At 45.3% G+C, this 17,751-nt stretch overlaps 1 protein-coding gene across 6 annotated transcripts in view; it reads left to right on the top strand.

The window, feature by feature from the left end:
* Positions 1-17,751, top strand: part of LOC106582334 (diacylglycerol kinase beta-like) — a 181,520-nt gene that overhangs the window by 20,379 nt on the left and 143,390 nt on the right. For 4 of the 6 annotated variants that reach the window (XR_006761218.1, XM_014165320.2, XM_045704807.1 and 1 more), the window contains exons 2-3: positions 3,637-3,973; positions 13,546-13,622. Coding sequence is in view for 5 of the 6 variants with exons in the window: in XM_014165320.2 (XP_014020795.1) it covers positions 3,898-3,973; positions 13,546-13,622 (153 nt within the window). In the remaining variant the exon portion in view is untranslated. The remainder of the gene's footprint in view (positions 1-3,636; positions 3,974-13,545; positions 13,623-17,751) is intronic. The other 2 variants (XM_045704808.1, XM_045704806.1) reach the window with 1 other exon arrangement.

Raw genomic sequence — 17,751 nt, 5'->3', positions numbered from 1 at the left:
TCCCCTCCTCCCCCTACATCCTCTATATCCCCCTCTCCCCTACATCCCCCTCCTCACCCTCCTCTCCCCTACCTCTCCCTACATCCCCTCCGCCCCTACCTCCCCCTCCTCCTTTTGCTGTGTGTATGACGTTAGAGTTGCTAGGCAACCTTGTGAGCAAACAGAATCCCTCTCTGCACTGAGGGGAGGCCCCATACAGTTGATCAGTAAGTGCCTTTGTCTCACCCTACCCTCACCTCCCCTACCGTCTCTCCTTCCCCAGATGCGCACTCGCTCACACACACACATACACACACAAACAGATCCACAGACACACACAAGCCCCCTGACAACCAGCTCCACTCCTGTCTCTGTCCTCCACCTCCACTGTATGTATCCCATCTCTAAGCATGCATGAACTAGCTAGCTCTACCAGCCCTGCTGGCTGCTGCTCTTCTATTATCATATGCCTCCTTGGCTCTCTCACTTTGTTTGGAGAGGAGGAAGGTTATCAGGTACGACAGGACTCACATTTTGGAACAATACCTTTCTCTCCGTGTCTGCCTGTTACTGGCTGTGATTATGCTACAGATGAAGAATGGCACATCTCTTGTTCTGTCTATTTGAGTATTATTTTCCTAATTGAGAGTAGATGACATGACCCCAGGCTATTACAGTTATTACCATGTTTCTGTTTCTAGACATTTCTTCCTCCCAGGCATTATTATCCAAGGCTGGGGAGTGAAACAATAGTACTTTTCTTTTTCTTTCTGTATAAAATATTAATTTGCATTCTTTCACACTCTTTATTTTCCTCTGTTATTTAGCCTCTGTCAGACAGCGTCAAACCCATAGCACTCTGTTTCAACTCATCTTTTTACAGAAACATTACGACTGTGTTGGGGCAAATGCAAAGACATGTCACTGTCTGAATGTGACCCTGTGGTGCTTCACAGTCATTTGCGTTTTTACATACATCCACCCTTAAGATACACACACTCTAATCTCCATCAGTCAAAGTGGATCCAATTCATATTTATTAGGCAAAGTGGTCCACTCAGCAGTATTTTAATGAATGGCCTCACCAGGTGTCGACCTGAGCGATCCAAGACAATAATCTAAAACACTCTGAAGTCACACTTGAGAAAAGGTTGAATATTGATTGATTCAACAAGTGATTGACCGATTTATAAGTGGAATTGGATTTAATGGACACATTATATAATAAAAACTGAGAGGCCTCCGTCACTCCAAATATGAAGAATTCCATATATTTCACTAGATTGGTACTCTCAAAGGAATATGGTAACATTATATTCTCTGAACACAGAGTTAAAAATGTAGTAAACTGTTCCTAAGGGGGAACATATAAAAATGTCTTGCTGTTATGGGAGAGTAACAGAAATAACATCGGTCATGATTAATGGACAGTGTAATAAAACTCTGTACCGCACTAATGATCCAAATGATCAGGAAAGGAGCTATAATATTGTTCTCTGGTTTGAAAAGCTGTTCCATCCTCTCAGATGTAATCTGGCCCAATGCTGGTACATTCCTGCCCAAATCAAACCCCCACTGGGCACTTTGATTACATGGTGACACTAACATACCTCTGGCTCCCAGCCAAGGAGTATGTTACACACACACACTTGGCCAATCTGCTGCCCTCTCAGATGACTTTCCAGGAACTGGAAGATTTCATTGGAGCACAGACAAATACTGGCCATACGGGAAGAGCTCAGAACATCTGCGTTTGCATAAGGGGTCTGATACTGAGAACAGATACTGGAAGTAGATGCTCCCGCTGTCTACAGAAAAAGTGCTCTGTGTGTGTTCTAATACCATTACAGTAGATGTTCCTCCGTGTTGTCTGACCACCTCTTCAAACCAAAGTTTACGTAGCCTCTCTAGCCAGACTCATGGCACTCCACCCAGAGTGGCTGTGGAGAGGCTACGTTAACATGGGCCATGTTTTCCTCCACCATCAAAGATATTTAGAGACACACTGTCTGTATTCTCTCTCAGTTGTCTCTCTAGCTGTTGTACTTTTGTAATTTTGAACTCTCTCTCCATCCATTTTCACATTTACATTGTAGCTATTTAGCAGACGGTCTTATCCAGAGCGACTTACAATTAGTGCATTCATCCTCTCTCAGCCCATTGAATCATCCCATGCCAAGGCTTGTCACTGGGCACAGACGGCAATTCCCAACGTCTATTCCACGTTGGTTGTGGAAACAACGTTGATTCAACCAGTGTGTGCCCAGTGGGTTACAATACCTAGAAAACGTGTCATCTTTACAATTCTGATTCCTTTACCTTTTTCTAATGTCTCTGTCTACACTCAAACTTGTAATTTTGCTCTTTCTCCTTCAATTCTCCTCTCTCTAAACATCATATTATCCCGTGTACTTCTATATAAAACCATGAGGTTTTATAAAGAAGTCATTTCGTCTTTACAATTAACTTCTAGGATTAGAGTAGATGAGGAAACCTCTCATATAATTGGATCAGTTGCAAATCACAGTGTGTCTATTCAGTGTTATTGCACGTGCGTGTGTGTGTGAGAATTAGACCCTGACGAGATTAAACTGTGATCTCATCTCTCCACACCAACCCCAGGAGTCCAATCTGCACCTCTGTGATGAACCCGCATGACTAACGTCATCCCCCTACTGTCACTGAGGGCAGCTCTGTGATGAGCCCCCATGACTAACGTCATCACCCTACTGTCACTGAGGGCAGCTCTGTGATGAACCCCCATGGCTAACGTCATCACCCTACTGTCACTGAGGGCAGCTCTGTGATGGGCCCCCATGGCTAACGTCATCACCCTACTGTCACTGAGGGCAGCTCTGTGATAAGCCCCCATGGCTAACGTCATCACCCTACTGTCACTGAGGGCAGCTCTGTGATGGGCCCCCATGGCTAACGTCATCACACTACTGTCACTGAGGGCTGCTCTGTGATGAGCCTCCAGTATATTTTTTAAATTCTGTGTCGAGTCTGTGTATCAGTCTGTTTTTTTAATTCTGTGTGTGTGTGTTTGTCCATGAGCTGGTAAACTGCTGTGTATTTACCACCTGGCTGCCTCCTCCCTGTGAGGCCATCCATCCAAAGAGATGTATGGATTACTCCTCCACAGAGCTTAGCACACATACATACCTACATTTAGGAGCCCACTATTTCACTCTATCACAGGAAGTTGGTGGCACCTTAATTGGGGAGGACAGGCTCGTGGTAATGGCTGCAGCAGAATAGCATCAAATACATCCAACATGGATTCCATGTGTTTGATGCCATTCCAGTCACTATTATGAGCCGTCCTCCCCTCACCAGCCTCCACTTTACTGTATGTACTGTATGTGTGTGGTTTATGTGCTGTGGCAGTGAGTAATGACTTGATTTTGACTGTGTTAGGAGTCTGTGTGTCTGTGTTCTTCAATGGCGGAAGATGGTTTGATAGAATCTAATCTCTCTCTTTCTCTCTCTCTCTCTCTCTCTCTCTCTCTCTCTCTCCCTCCCTCTCCCTCCCTCTCCCTCTCTCTCCCTCTCCCTCTCCCTCTCCCTCTCCCTCTCCCTCTCCCTCTCCCTCTCTCTCTCTCTCTCTCTCTCCCTCTTGCTCTCGCTCTCTCCCTCTCCCTCTCCCTCTCTCAGCTTGTGTCTGTGTAATCAGAGAGAGAGAGAGGCCAAGAGACCTGCATCTGGCTGGACCACCATATCACGTACTGATCATTTCCCCACCATCTCTGGTGTCTGTTTCTGCCACCACCTGCACTCACTGGGAAGGATCTGGGATGACGCCATGACAGATATTAACCTCCTCAGTTCCACACAGGGATAACCACACTAGAACCTCACTACACCTCAGAGGCACATCCACCACCATCCTCCCTCACATATCCCCCAGCTGGCACCATGATGGGAGACGGAGTCGGGAGCTGGGAGTGTCTGAGTCCGTCTGAGTTCGGTCAGCTGCAGCAGTATAGCGAGTGTGAGTACTAGCAATACCTGTTATAGCCATTGGTAAACTGAGTCAAATGTATCCTGACATACCACTATCAGCAATACTTGTGTCAGACCTTGGGTCAAATACATTAAAATACTTGAGCTGAGCTTGATTTAGTTTTCTCTACACAATGGGATCAATGGAATAGTTCCAATAGTGCAAACTAAATCAAGCTCATGCATTTGACCCAGGTCTGATAGCTGCGATAACCTGACGTAACCAGACCAGGTCTGATAGCTGCGATAACCTGACGTAACCAGACCAGGTCTGATAAGTGGGATAACCTGAGGTCACCAGACCAGCTCTGATACCCGGGGTAACCTGAGGTCACCAGACCAGCTTTGATACCCGGGATAACCTGACGTACTGTAACCAGACAAGGTCTGATACCTGGGTTAACCTGACATACTGTAACCAGACCAGCTCTGATACCTGGGATACCCTGACGTACTGTAACCAGACAAGGTCTGATACCTGGGATACCCTGACGTACTGTAACCAGACCAGCTCTGATACCTGGGATAACCTGACGTACTGTAACCGGACAAGGTCTGATACCTGGGATACCCAGACATACTGTAACCAGACAAGGTCTGATACCTGGGATACCCTGACGTACTGTAACCAGACAAGGTCTGATACCTGGGATACCCTGACGTACTGTAACCAGACAAGGTCTGATACCTGGGATACCCTGACGAACTGTAACCAGACCAGCTCTGATATCTGGGATAACCTGACGTACTGTAACCAGACAAGGTCTGATACCTGGGATACCCTGACATACTGTAACCAGACAAGGTCTGATACCTGGGATAACCTGACATACTGTAACCAGACCAGCTCTGATACCTGGGATACCCTGACGTACTGTAACCAGACAAGGTCTGATACCTGGGATACCCTGACCTACTGTAACCAGACCAGCTCTGATACCTGGGATACCCTGACGTACTGTAACCAGACAAGGTCTGATACCTGGGATAACCTGACATACTGTAACCAGACAAGGTCTGATACCTGGGATACCCTGACATACTGTAACCAGACAAGGTCTGATACCTGGGATACCCTGACGTACTGTAACCAGACAAGGTCTGATACCTGGGATACCCTGACGTACTGTAACCAGACAAGGTCTGATACCCGGGATACCCTGACATACTGTAACCAGACAAGGTCTGATACCTGGGATACCCTGACGTACTGTAACCAGACAAGGTCTGATACCTGGGATAACCTGACATACTGTAACCAGACAAGGTCTGATACCTGGGATAACCTGACATACTGTAACCAGACAAGGTCTGATACCTGGGATAACCTGACATACTGTAACCAGACAAGGTCTGATACCTGGGATACCCTGACGTACTGTAACCAGACAAGGTCTGATACCTGGGATACCCTGACGTACTGTAACCAGACAAGGTCTGATACCCGGGATAACCTGACATACTGTAACCAGACAAGGTCCGATACCTGGGATACCCTGACGTACTGTAACCAGACAAGGTCTGATACCTGGGATAACCTGACATACTGTAACCAGACAAGGTCTGATACCTGGGATACCCTGACGTACTGTAACCAGACAAGGTCTGATACCTGGGATACCCTGACGTACTGTAACCAGACAAGGTCTGATACCTGGGATAACCTGACATACTGTAACCAGACAAGGTCTGATACCTGGGATACCCTGACGTACTGTAACCAGACAAGGTCTGATACCTGGGATACCCTGACGTACTGTAACCAGACAAGGTCTGATACCCGGGATACCCTGACAAACTGTAACCAGACCAGCTCTGATACCTGGGATAACCTGACATACTGTAACCAGACAAGGTCTGATACCTGGGATACCCTGACATACTGTAACCAGACAAGGTCTGATACCTGGGATAACCTGACATACTGTAACCAGACCAGCTCTGATACCTGGGATACCCTGACGTACTGTAACCAGACAAGGTCTGATACCTGGGATACCCTGACCTACTGTAACCAGACCAGCTCTGATACCTGGGATACCCTGACGTACTGTAACCAGACAAGGTCTGATACCTGGGATAACCTGACATACTGTAACCAGACAAGGTCTGATACCTGGGATACCCTGACATACTGTAACCAGACAAGGTCTGATACCTGGGATACCCTGACGTACTGTAACCAGACAAGGTCTGATACCTGGGATACCCTGACGTACTGTAACCAGACAAGGTCTGATACCCGGGATACCCTGACATACTGTAACCAGACAAGGTCTGATACCTGGGATACCCTGACGTACTGTAACCAGACAAGGTCTGATACCTGGGATAACCTGACATACTGTAACCAGACAAGGTCTGATACCTGGGATAACCTGACATACTGTAACCAGACAAGGTCTGATACCTGGGATAACCTGACATACTGTAACCAGACAAGGTCTGATACCTGGGATACCCTGACGTACTGTAACCAGACAAGGTCTGATACCTGGGATACCCTGACGTACTGTAACCAGACAAGGTCTGATACCCGGGATAACCTGACATACTGTAACCAGACAAGGTCCGATACCTGGGATACCCTGACGTACTGTAACCAGACAAGGTCTGATACCTGGGATAACCTGACATACTGTAACCAGACAAGGTCTGATACCTGGGATACCCTGACCTACTGTAACCAGACAAGGTCTGATACCCGGGATACCCTGACATACTGTAACCAGACCAGCTCTGATACCTGGGATAACCTGACATACTGTAACCAGACAAGGTCTGATACCTGGGATACCCTGACGTACTATAACCAGACCAGCTCTGATACCTGGGATACCCTGACGTACTGTAACCAGACAAGGTCTGATACCCGGGATACCCTGACAAACTGTAACCAGACCAGCTCTGATACCTGGGATAACCTGACATACTGTAACCAGACAAGGTCTGATACCTGGGATACCCTGACATACTGTAACCAGACAAGGTCTGATACCTGGGATAACCTGACGAACTGTAACCAGACAAGGTCTGATACCTGGGATACCCTGACGTACTGTAACCAGACCAGCTCTGATACCTGGGATACCCTGACGTACTGTAACCAGACAAGGTCTGATACCTGGGATAACCTGACATACTGTAACCAGACAAGGTCTGATACCTGGGATACCCTGACGTACTGTAACCAGACAAGGTCTGATACCTGGGATACCCTGACGTACTGTAACCAGACCAGCTCTGATACCTGGGATACCCTGACGTACTGTAACCAGACCAGCTCTGATACCTGGGATACCCTGAGGTCACCAGACTGAGAGTCAAATGCCAGGTTGTGTACATAGAGGGAGGTACCAAAGAAATGCACCTCCCCCTTCCAAGCCTCCCTTCCTACCCATCATTTGCCTAAGTGGTCTGATGTAGGCAATTGTTTTTCTTTGCGCTTGAAGATAAATGATTCATACAAATAGTATTTTCCCCCTCCCCATTGACTATTTCTACCACTACATCATATTGCTTGTTTTTTTCATTTACATTTGAGTAATTTAGCAGACACTCTTATCCAGAGCGACTTATAGTTAATGCATCCATCTTAAGTAGGGGAGCAAAGGGAGGGTATATTACCGGTAACTTTCAAAGTTTACCAGTAAACTATCAGAATTTTGGTAACGTTCAAGGATTCTCTGGGATTTATCACATGAAATCCAGGCTGTATCACATCCGGCCGTGATTGGGAGTCCCATAGGGCGGCGCACAATTGGCCCAGCGTCGTCCGGGTTTGGCCGGGGTAGGCCGTCATTGTAAATAAGAATTTGTTCTTAACTGACTTGCCTAGTTAAATAAAGGTTAAATATTTTTTTTTTTTATAAAACATCTAGTGGGCTTTTTTTCTCTATGCATATGTAACAGTGTAGGTTCCGTCACAACCTGGGCTCGAACCAGGGACCCTTGCACACATCAACAACTGACACCCACGAAGCATTGTTACCCATCGCACCACAAAAGCCGCGGCCCTTGCAATGCAAGGGGAAACCCTACTTCAAGTCTCAGCGCGAGTGACGTCACTGATTGAAACGCTATTAGCGCGCACCACCGCTAACTAACTAGCCATTTCACATCGGTTACACATAGGTAACTCATCCGTATCAGTAACCTTCCCACCCCAGACATTTGTAAGTCAAAGGAGAATCCATCACTAGTCTGGCTTTCCTTGTAATAGATGAGCCTTAATTTTCACTCCCTTACAATCTATTGAGCTGATACACATCCACACAGCAACTGAATAGATTGTGTTGTCTGAGAGAAACATTATATATTTTTTTTTTATCTGAGGATTCCTCTATTCATAGACATACGTAAGAACACAATGTTCACATTCCCTATACCTATTCATCTGTGTCTAGGGGTATACTCAATTGTTGAGCGAGCTTGTCATTGAAACAGAAATTGATCAAACACAAAGCCTAACACATAAACGGTTATGTGGTCAAAAGTAGTGCACTGCATGAGGAATAGGGTGCTGTTTGGAATGCAGGCATGATTTCATTCTGCTGATGAGGAAGGAATGAAGGCTACTTTTGATTTACCAAGACTTGACCCCTCTTTTCCTAAGATCTCTCCTTCCCTCGTTCATCTGAGTAATTTATTAACGGCTTTCTTTCTCCTTCTCTCTATCCAGACAGTTTTATTTGTGCAGCTGCTTTGAGTTTATTTTTTTGTTTCTTTTGTTTTCTGTGATTTGGCTCCATAACATAGGATATGGTGGCTCCATAACATAGACCCATATAGTATGGTGGCTCCATAACATAGACTCATACAATATGGTGGCTCCATAACATAGGGCCATACAATATGGTGGCTCCATAACATAGACCAATACAATATGGTGGCTCCATAACATAGACCCATATAGTATGGTGGCTCCATAACATAGACTCATACAGTATGGTGGCTCCATAACATAGACTCATACAGTATGGTGGCTCCATAACATAGACCCATACAATATGGTGGCTCCAAAACATAGACTCATACAGTATGGTGGCTCCATAACATAGACCCATACAATATGGTGGCTCCATAACATAGACTCATACAGTATGGTGGCTCCATAACATAGACCAATACAATATGGTGGCTCCATAACATAGACCCATACAATATGGTGGCTCCATAACATAGGACCATACAATATGGTGGCTCCATAACATAGACCAATACAATATGGTGGCTCCATAACATAGACCCATACAGTATGGTGGCTCCATAACATAGACCAATACAACAGTCAACAATACCACCTTAGTGGTACTGTACACTCCAGCATTAAAATGCAAAACATGAATTATTTTGCTTCCGTGCTTCCGTTCACAAAGACCAGGATATAATATTTATCTTGATTGCCCTTTCTTATGATCCCTGCTCAGGCCTGTTTTCTACCCATAGTAGAGGCAGCCAGTCAATAGCAGTTTGTACTGTTCATTCTATGAGTATGAATAGCAGAAGTGAGATAGCAATTGCTGCTGTATTGTTCATTGTAATCGGTGTGTTTTGTCTCTTTCCTCTGTCTGTGCGAACAGGGGTGTGTGTGAGAGACGAACATCCTCTCTTCACAGAGCAGAGTGCTAAAGGGCTTGTTGATTTTGACACTGCTGTGCTAATGATGAGAGGAGGATATTTGTCATCTATTTACGCTGGGTTGCTAATGGGCCTTCCGTCACATGTACTGTAGCACCCAGATCCCTGGTGATGGAGATTTGTCTGGGACCACAATGCTGCTGGTGGTGGTGGATGGGTATGTGTGTGTGTGTGTGTGTGTGTGTGGGGGGGGGGGGGGCAGTGTTTGTGCTACTATACAACAGCCCTGAGTTAAAAAAGCATTTGTTTTCTTTCAAAATACTTGGAGCGTTTGATTGAGCCTGCCTTGAGTGATCAGGCAGGCGGGGATTATGCCGTTGGTTCCATTCCGCCAGACAAGCTCAATCAAGCCCATATTGTAAAAATACAAACACTGTTTGAACCCAGGTCTGCTGTGTTGGATGGATGTCTGTGTCTGTGCTACTATAATGTTGTTGGTAATTGTGTGTCTGTTGTGTCTGTTTTCAATAGGGGTTAATAAAGGAGAATTATAATGGGAGAGGTGAAATGTTAGTGTCAGCTACAGAGAGAATGTTCTTGTTTTTGTGCTGGTTGTAGGGATAACTAGCTACAGTCTAGTTAGCTGAATGATCTACTTCATCAATGATGTTATGGTAAATGGAGTGGATTTACTGTAGCCTAAGTTGTCTCAGGCCATTACCTATTGTTAGTTGATTCAGCGAGCGAATATGATTGCTCAGATCAGAGATTGCCTGTGTGTGTGTGTGAGGGTGGGGGGAGGGGGGCTGCTTTAAATACATGCATACATATGAAATGCACACCTGAACGCATGTGTGTGAGTATGTGCATGCGAGCATAGATGTGATTGAGCATTTTCAGTGAATGAGAATGTCTTCTCAGTAAGTCAACTCACCTGTTTAGTTAAGGGTTAGCTATCTTTTGTCCCTGCCTCACTACCTTGCCTCAGTATGACAGGCTGACGGGTGACTGGCGTTGGGGGGATAAGGGTTAACTATCTATGGTCCCTGCCTTCCTGCCTTGCCTCAGTATGACAGACTAACTGATGACTGGCATCGTGAGGAGGAGGGGTGGAAACCCAGGGAGATATTAGCATGGCTGGGTGTAAAACACACCATGTTCCCCCTGGCCTGGAGGAACACAGCCTACCTACACTGGTCCCTGTGACTCACACCCTGCCTGCTCAGGCAGTCACCTAACACCTAACTGGCCTTTGCTTTAGACAGAGGAAAGAGCGGGATGTCCAGCCTCACTCCACACGGATGATTCATTTAGATAATGTATGCTATTTTTTCCCAAATCTAAACTACTGAGCTCACCTAACATAAGCTGGACTGCTGTGTATTAGAGAGAGGAGAAAGTGTGGGGCGTTCAATCCATAGAGATATAATCTAACTCTATATTCAACTCCAGAGATGATTCAGTATGCTATAAGGGTTTTTCTACCAAAGAGAGGAGAGAGAGGGGTATGATTATCCAACCTATTAAGATATACTGTATCTAATTACATTTCTATGGTCTAACCCAACTCGGAGTCTGAGATAATTCTGTAGGCCATAAGATTTTTGTTGTATTAAAGAGAGAAACTGATTCACTATTTGCTCTGAGGGTTTTTTGTATTCCTAACAACTTTCCTGGCTTAATTGGTCTATTTGTTTCATTGATTAGCTAAACAAATTTTTACCTCTATTAAATTTGCTCCACATCATGATCTACCCTGATGATCTTCTCAGATACAGCTAGGGCCCAAAAGACAATCAGCATATCCAGCAGCATTTCCCCCACCCAATGATACGCCTGGTGCCAAAATTACTAAACGATTGGATTTAATTGGACAATTACAATGCCAGATTGTATATGCTCCTTGATAAATAGTTTTCTACCCTCAGAGTCTCAGACAGTAACTAGAGTCATTCTGGGAAGTCAGACTTCCTAAATCTACATTGGCCTCATGGCTTTCTAATGTCACTGGCCGGCAAATATAGGTTTATGGTGGATACAGTGTCTGACAGTCTTCTACCCTATAGTATGTATTGCAAACCTTTCAAGTGTTGCACATGTAAAGTAGTCTTAAATTCTTACACAGTATGACGTGCATATCTTTGTCATGCACTGTATAAACTCTCCCGCCACTCAATTTCAATTCAATTCAATTCAAGGTGCTTTATTGGCATGGGAAACATATGTTAACATTGCCAAAGCAAGTTAAGTAGATATTATACAAAAGTGAAATAAACAATAAAAATGAACAGTAAACATTACACTCGCCTGGTACACTAACTACTTCTCAGATAGAGTTCAGTGTGTCAAATCGGAGGGCCTGTTGTCCGGACCTCTGGCAGTCGCTATGGGGGTGCCACAGGGTTCAATTCTCGCTGCCCGCACCCGCCCGCCCGACTAACATCACTACTCTGGACGGTTCTGACTTAGAATATGTGGACAACTATAAATACCTAGGTGTCTGGCTAGACTGTAAACTCTCCTTCCAGACTCACATTAAGCATCTCCAATCCAAATTTAAATCTAGAATCAGCTTCCTATTTCACAACAAAGCCTCCTTCACTCATGCTGCCAAACATACCCTTGTAAAACTGACTATCCTACCGATCCTTGACTTCGGCGATGCCTCCAACACTCTACTCAGCAAATTGGATGCAGTCTATCACAGTGCCATCCTTTTTGTCACCAAAGCCCCATATACTACCCACCACTGCGACCTGTATGCTCTCGATGGCTGGTCCTCGCTACATATTCGTCGCCAAACCCACTGGCTCCAGGTCATCTATAAGTCTTTGCTAGGTAAAGCCCTGCCTTATCTCAGCTCACTGGTCACCCTAGCAATACCCACCCATAGCACACGCTCCAGCAGGTATGTTTCACTGGTCATCCGCAAAGCCAAAACCTACTTTAGCCGCCTTTCCTTCAAGTTCTCTGCTGCCAATGACAGGAACGAATTGCAAAAATCACTGAAGTTGGAGACTTCTATCTCCCTCACTAACTTTAAGCGTCAGCTGTCAGAGCAGTTTACCGATCGCTGCAGCTGTACAGCCCATCTGTAAATAGCCCATCCAGCCAACTTCCTACCTCATCCCCATATTTGTTTTTGTTTTTCTGCTCTTTTGCACACCAGTATTTCTACTTGCACATCCTCATCTGCACATATATCACTCCAGTGTAAATTGCTAAATTGTAATTAGTTCGCCACTATTGGCCTATTTATTGCCTTACCTCCTTACTTCATTTGCACACATTGTATACAGATTTGTTTCTTCTATTGTGTTATTGACTGTACGTTTGTTTATCCCAAGTGTAACTCTGTGTTGTTGTTTTTGTCGCACTGCTTTGCTTTATCTTGGCCAGGTTGCAGTTGTGAGAACTTGTTCTCAACTGGCCTACCTGGTTAAATAAAGGTGAAATTAAAAAAATACAATTAAAAAAAACTTGCCGAAGTTCCAAAATAATAAAGACATTTCAAATGTTATATTATGTATATATACAATGTTGTAACGATGTGCAAATAGTTAAAGTACAATAGGGAAAATAAATAAACATAAATATGAGTTGTATTTACAATGATGTTTGTTCTTCACTGGTTGCCATTTTCTTGTGGCAACAGGTCACAAATCATGCTGCTGTGATGGCACACTGAGGTATTTGATTTGTTTTTGAATTCTTTGTGGATCTGTGTAATCTGAGGGAAATATGTGTCTCTAATATGGTCATACATTTGGCAGGAGGTTAGGAAGTGCAGCTCTGTTTCCACCTCATTTTGTGGGCAGTGTGCACATAGCCTGTCTTCTCTTAAGAGCCAGGTCTGCCTACAGTAATCTTTCTCAATAGGAAGGCTATGCTCACTGAGTCTGTACATAGTCAAAGTTTTCCCTGACTTTGGGTCAGTCACAGTGGTCAGGTATTCTGCCACTCACTCTCTCTCTTTCTTAGATTCCACCAAGAAGCTGAAGGATGTTCTGGAGGAGTTTCACGGTGAAGGAGTCCTCTCCAAGTACAATCCTGAGCAGGTACAGTATGTCTCTGCCTCACCCCTTTCCTCCCTTACACCTCTCCTCTCCTCTCACCCCAGTTCTCCTCTCCTCCCCTCCTCTTTTTTCCTCCCCTACCCTTCCTGAGGGAGATCAATAGATTAGTTATGTTATTAAGACCCTGGCTATCCCATGACTCAGTCCTTAGCTACATCACTGAAACGCTTAGTCATCCCCTCCATTTAGAGTGTAGTGAGGTGAGAAACACTTCCTCCCTCCCTTGCCCTCACCATCAACGTCCCTCTGACGCCCTTTAGCCTCCACGGTGACGACAGAGGGGACACGCGTTACATCATCATGGTGACGAGGATAGGTGGCGCTGTCATTCTATTATGGTCTGTCTGGATGGGTCACCACTCCACTTCCCCTGTCCCCAACCCTACTCATTTCTAATCTCCTGCCCCCTTTCCTTCTAATAACTCCAGCATCGTGACATGAGTAACAGCCTCACAGCGGCTGGTTGGCGCCATCAGAGCCCCAGTCGCACTCAGACATCATGTGGCCTGTGGTGTGATCACCAGACCCAGCGAGGGCAGGCGAAGGGCTGCTGGTATTCTCTGCATTGTGTGGCAAGGAGCGAGGTAACTCTTGTGCTCGTGTAATCCATTAGTCGTTCTCTTGGTGACTCATCAATCCTTGCCTGTTCTGGAAGCTGCCTTAAACGCCGGTGACAAACCATCAGTGGAGTTGCCTCCCCCCGCCTCCGACCACCTCCGACTGTATTTCTTCATGACAGATGAGCGATAAGGCGGACAGGGGATTGTAAATTAAAGGGTGGAGGTGTTTCCACACACATACACACACACACTTTCCACAGGAGGCACTGACGGAGGGAACATCAATCAGATGGAGTATAATTTATGACTGTGTCATTCAGTTGAGCTCATCTTGCTGTGAGACTGTCATCCCTGAGGATGTATGTCACTTTAGTGACCGAGGACCCCAGGAGTGACAGAACTAATGTTCCTTTAATACATATTTAGAACACAGACAGGGTTGGCAGCCAAGGTTTAATATGTATTGATAATACAGGCAGGGTTGGGAGCCAGGGTTTAATATGTATTGATAATACAGGCAGGGTTGGGAGCCAGGGTTTAATATGTATTGATAATACAGACAGGGTTGGCAGCCAGGGTTTAATATGTATTGATAATACAGGCAGGGTTGGGAGCCAGGGTTTAATATGTATTGATAATACAGGCAGGGTTGGGAGCCAGGGTTTAATATGTATTGATAATACAGGCAGGGTTAGGAGCCAGGGTTTAATATGTATTGATAATACAGGCAGGGTTGGCAGCCAGGGTTTAATATGTATTGATAATACAGGCAGGGTTGGGAGCCAGGGTTTAATATGTATTGATAATACAGGCAGAGTTGGGAGCCAGGGTTTAATATGTATTGATAATACAGGCAGGGTTAGGAGCCAGGGTTTAATATGTATTGATAATACAGGCAGGGTTAGGAGCCAGGGTTTAATATGTATTGATAATACAGGCAGGGTTGGGAGCCAGGGTTTAATATGTATTGATAATACAGGCAGGGTTAGGAGCCAGGGTTTAATATGTATTGATAATACAGGCAGGGTTGGGAGCCAGGGTTTAATATGTATTGATAATACAGGCAGGGTTGGGAGCCAGGGTTTAATATGTATTGATAATACAGGCAGGGTTAGGAGCCAGGGTTTAATATGTATTGATAATACAGACAGGGTTGGGAGCCAGGGTTTAAGATGTATTGATAATACAGGCAGGGTTAGGAGCCAGGGTTTAATATGTATTGATAATACAGGCAGGGTTAGGAGCCAGGGTTTAATATGTATTGATAATACAGGCAGGGTTGGGAGCCAGGGTTTAATATGTATTGATAATACAGGCAGGGTTAGGAGCCAGGGCTTAATATGTATTGATAATACAGGCAGGGTTGGGAGCCAGGGTTTAATATGTATTGATAATACAGACAGGGTTGGGAGCCAGGGTTTAATATGTATTGATAATACAGGCAGGGTTGGGAGCCAGGGTTTAATATGTATTGATAATACAGACAGGGTTGGGAGCCAGGGTTTGCTGTGCTGACGTGGTGGAGTGTGGTGGTTTGCCTTGTGCTCTGTTGAGAGGTTTTCTGTAATAGATATAGTGACGTTTTGTAACACAACATTTTTTAAATTCTTTCTCATGGCTTTATTGGCTCAGATAGTAAGGCCTCTCCCCCTCAACCTGATCTTTCACCCCCATCATAACCTTTACCCTCATCCTGACCTTTTACCCCCAACATAACCTCTCTCTGTCATGACTGCATGTGCCAGACATGCATTCAAAGCTGTCCAATTTTAACCAAAAATATATCCAAATGGTGAGTATGATGACACGCCTCGCTAGCGTGTACACATTTTCTTTACCCTCTTGTTGTGTTGGCATGGGTTCCACAATGGATTTCATTGATTTGTCAAGGCCATCAATGCTAGCAGGGAGATGTAGACAGCTTGATGGAGACATTCCAGAAATGCCTATCAAATCCTTGTGGGTGCTCTTATTGCAGACAAGCATGTCTTTCTCACGATATGACCTTATGACTCTTATTTGTTTTTTTGGATTTGTTTTTGGAAAGTGTGCATTTTTCTCAAAATCTGCGGTAAAGTAAATTAAGTGAATCTTGTGGTATCTTCACCAAATAAGGAGAAGAGAGGAGGAGTGGTATGAATGATGGTTCCGTGGGTCTGGCCTGCCAGCCCACTGCACGCTCTCTCTCTCTCTCTCTCGCTCTCTCTCTTCGTCTGCCTCTCTCTCTGTCTCTCGCTCCCCCTCTCTCTCTCTCTCCCTTCCTCTCTCTCTCTCTCTGTTTCTCTGTCTTTCTCTCTCAGGGTTAGATCCACAGCACAGAGCCCAGGGAGGATCAGTATGACACTGAACTGCGATGATGTCCAGCAATCATACAATACAGAGTTGCTATTAAGATGGGTAGTAGACTGATAGAATGGGTTGCTAGGTAACCTGAATTAATGCATTATGTTCCAAAACCAAAACATTTGTGTCTTGAATGATTAATACATAGTGTATGCAAATTAATTAGTTTCATACATATTTGGTGTGAACTGTGACAGATATTGTCAGTAAAAAGTTCAGAGATTGGATGTTTACGTACATGTGTGAGTGTTGAGAGACTGAGGACTAGCTTTCAAAAGAGCCTCAGGCAGTAAGAATGTTATAACATCACGCCTGATTAACCCTAACCGCTGCTGCTGCTTACTACTGCTGTCAACCCCGTGTCTCCTTCTTACCCCCCCACTATGATGTAACCCCGTGTCTCCTTCTAACCCCCCCACTATGATGTAACCCCGTGTCTCCTTCTTACCCCCCCACTATGATGTAACCCCGTGTCTCCTTCTAACCCCCCCACTATGATGTAACCCCGTGTCTCCTTCTAACCCCCCCAATATGATGTAACCCCGTGTCTCCTTCTAACCCCCCACTATGATGTAACCCCGTGTCTCCTTCTTACCCCCCCAATATGATGTAACCCCGTGTCTCCTTCTAACCCCCCCACTATGATGTAACCCCGTGTCTCCTTCTTACCCCCCCAATATGATGTAACCCCGTGTCTCCTTCTTACCCCCCCAATATGATGTAACCCCGTGTCTCCCTCTTACCCCCCAATATGATGTAACCCCGTGTCTCCTTCTAACCCCCCCACTATGATGTAACCCCGTGTCTCCTTCTTACCCCCCCAATATGATGTAACCCCGTGTCTCCTTCTTACCCCCCCACTATGATGTAACCCCATGTCTCCTTCTTACCCCCCCACTATGATGTAACCCCATGTCTCCTTCTTACCCCCCCAATATGATGTAACCCCGTGTCTCCCTCTTACCCCCCACTATGATGTAACCCCGTGTCTCCTTCTTACCCCCCCACTATGATGTAACCCCGTGTCTCCCTCTTACCCCCCCACTATGATGTAACCCCGTGTCTCCTTCTAACCCCCCCCAATATGATGTAACCCCGTGTCTCCTTCTTACCCCCCCACTATGATGTAACCCCGTGTCTCCTTCTTACCCCCCCACTATGATGTAACCCCGTGTCTCCCTCTTACCCCCCAATATGAGTAACCCCAT

The sequence above is a fragment of the Salmo salar genome, chromosome ssa21 (genome assembly GCF_905237065.1).
Source record: "Salmo salar chromosome ssa21, Ssal_v3.1, whole genome shotgun sequence".
Lineage (NCBI taxonomy): Eukaryota > Metazoa > Chordata > Actinopteri > Salmoniformes > Salmonidae > Salmo > Salmo salar.
This window is presented reverse-complemented; position numbering and strand designations above follow the sequence as displayed.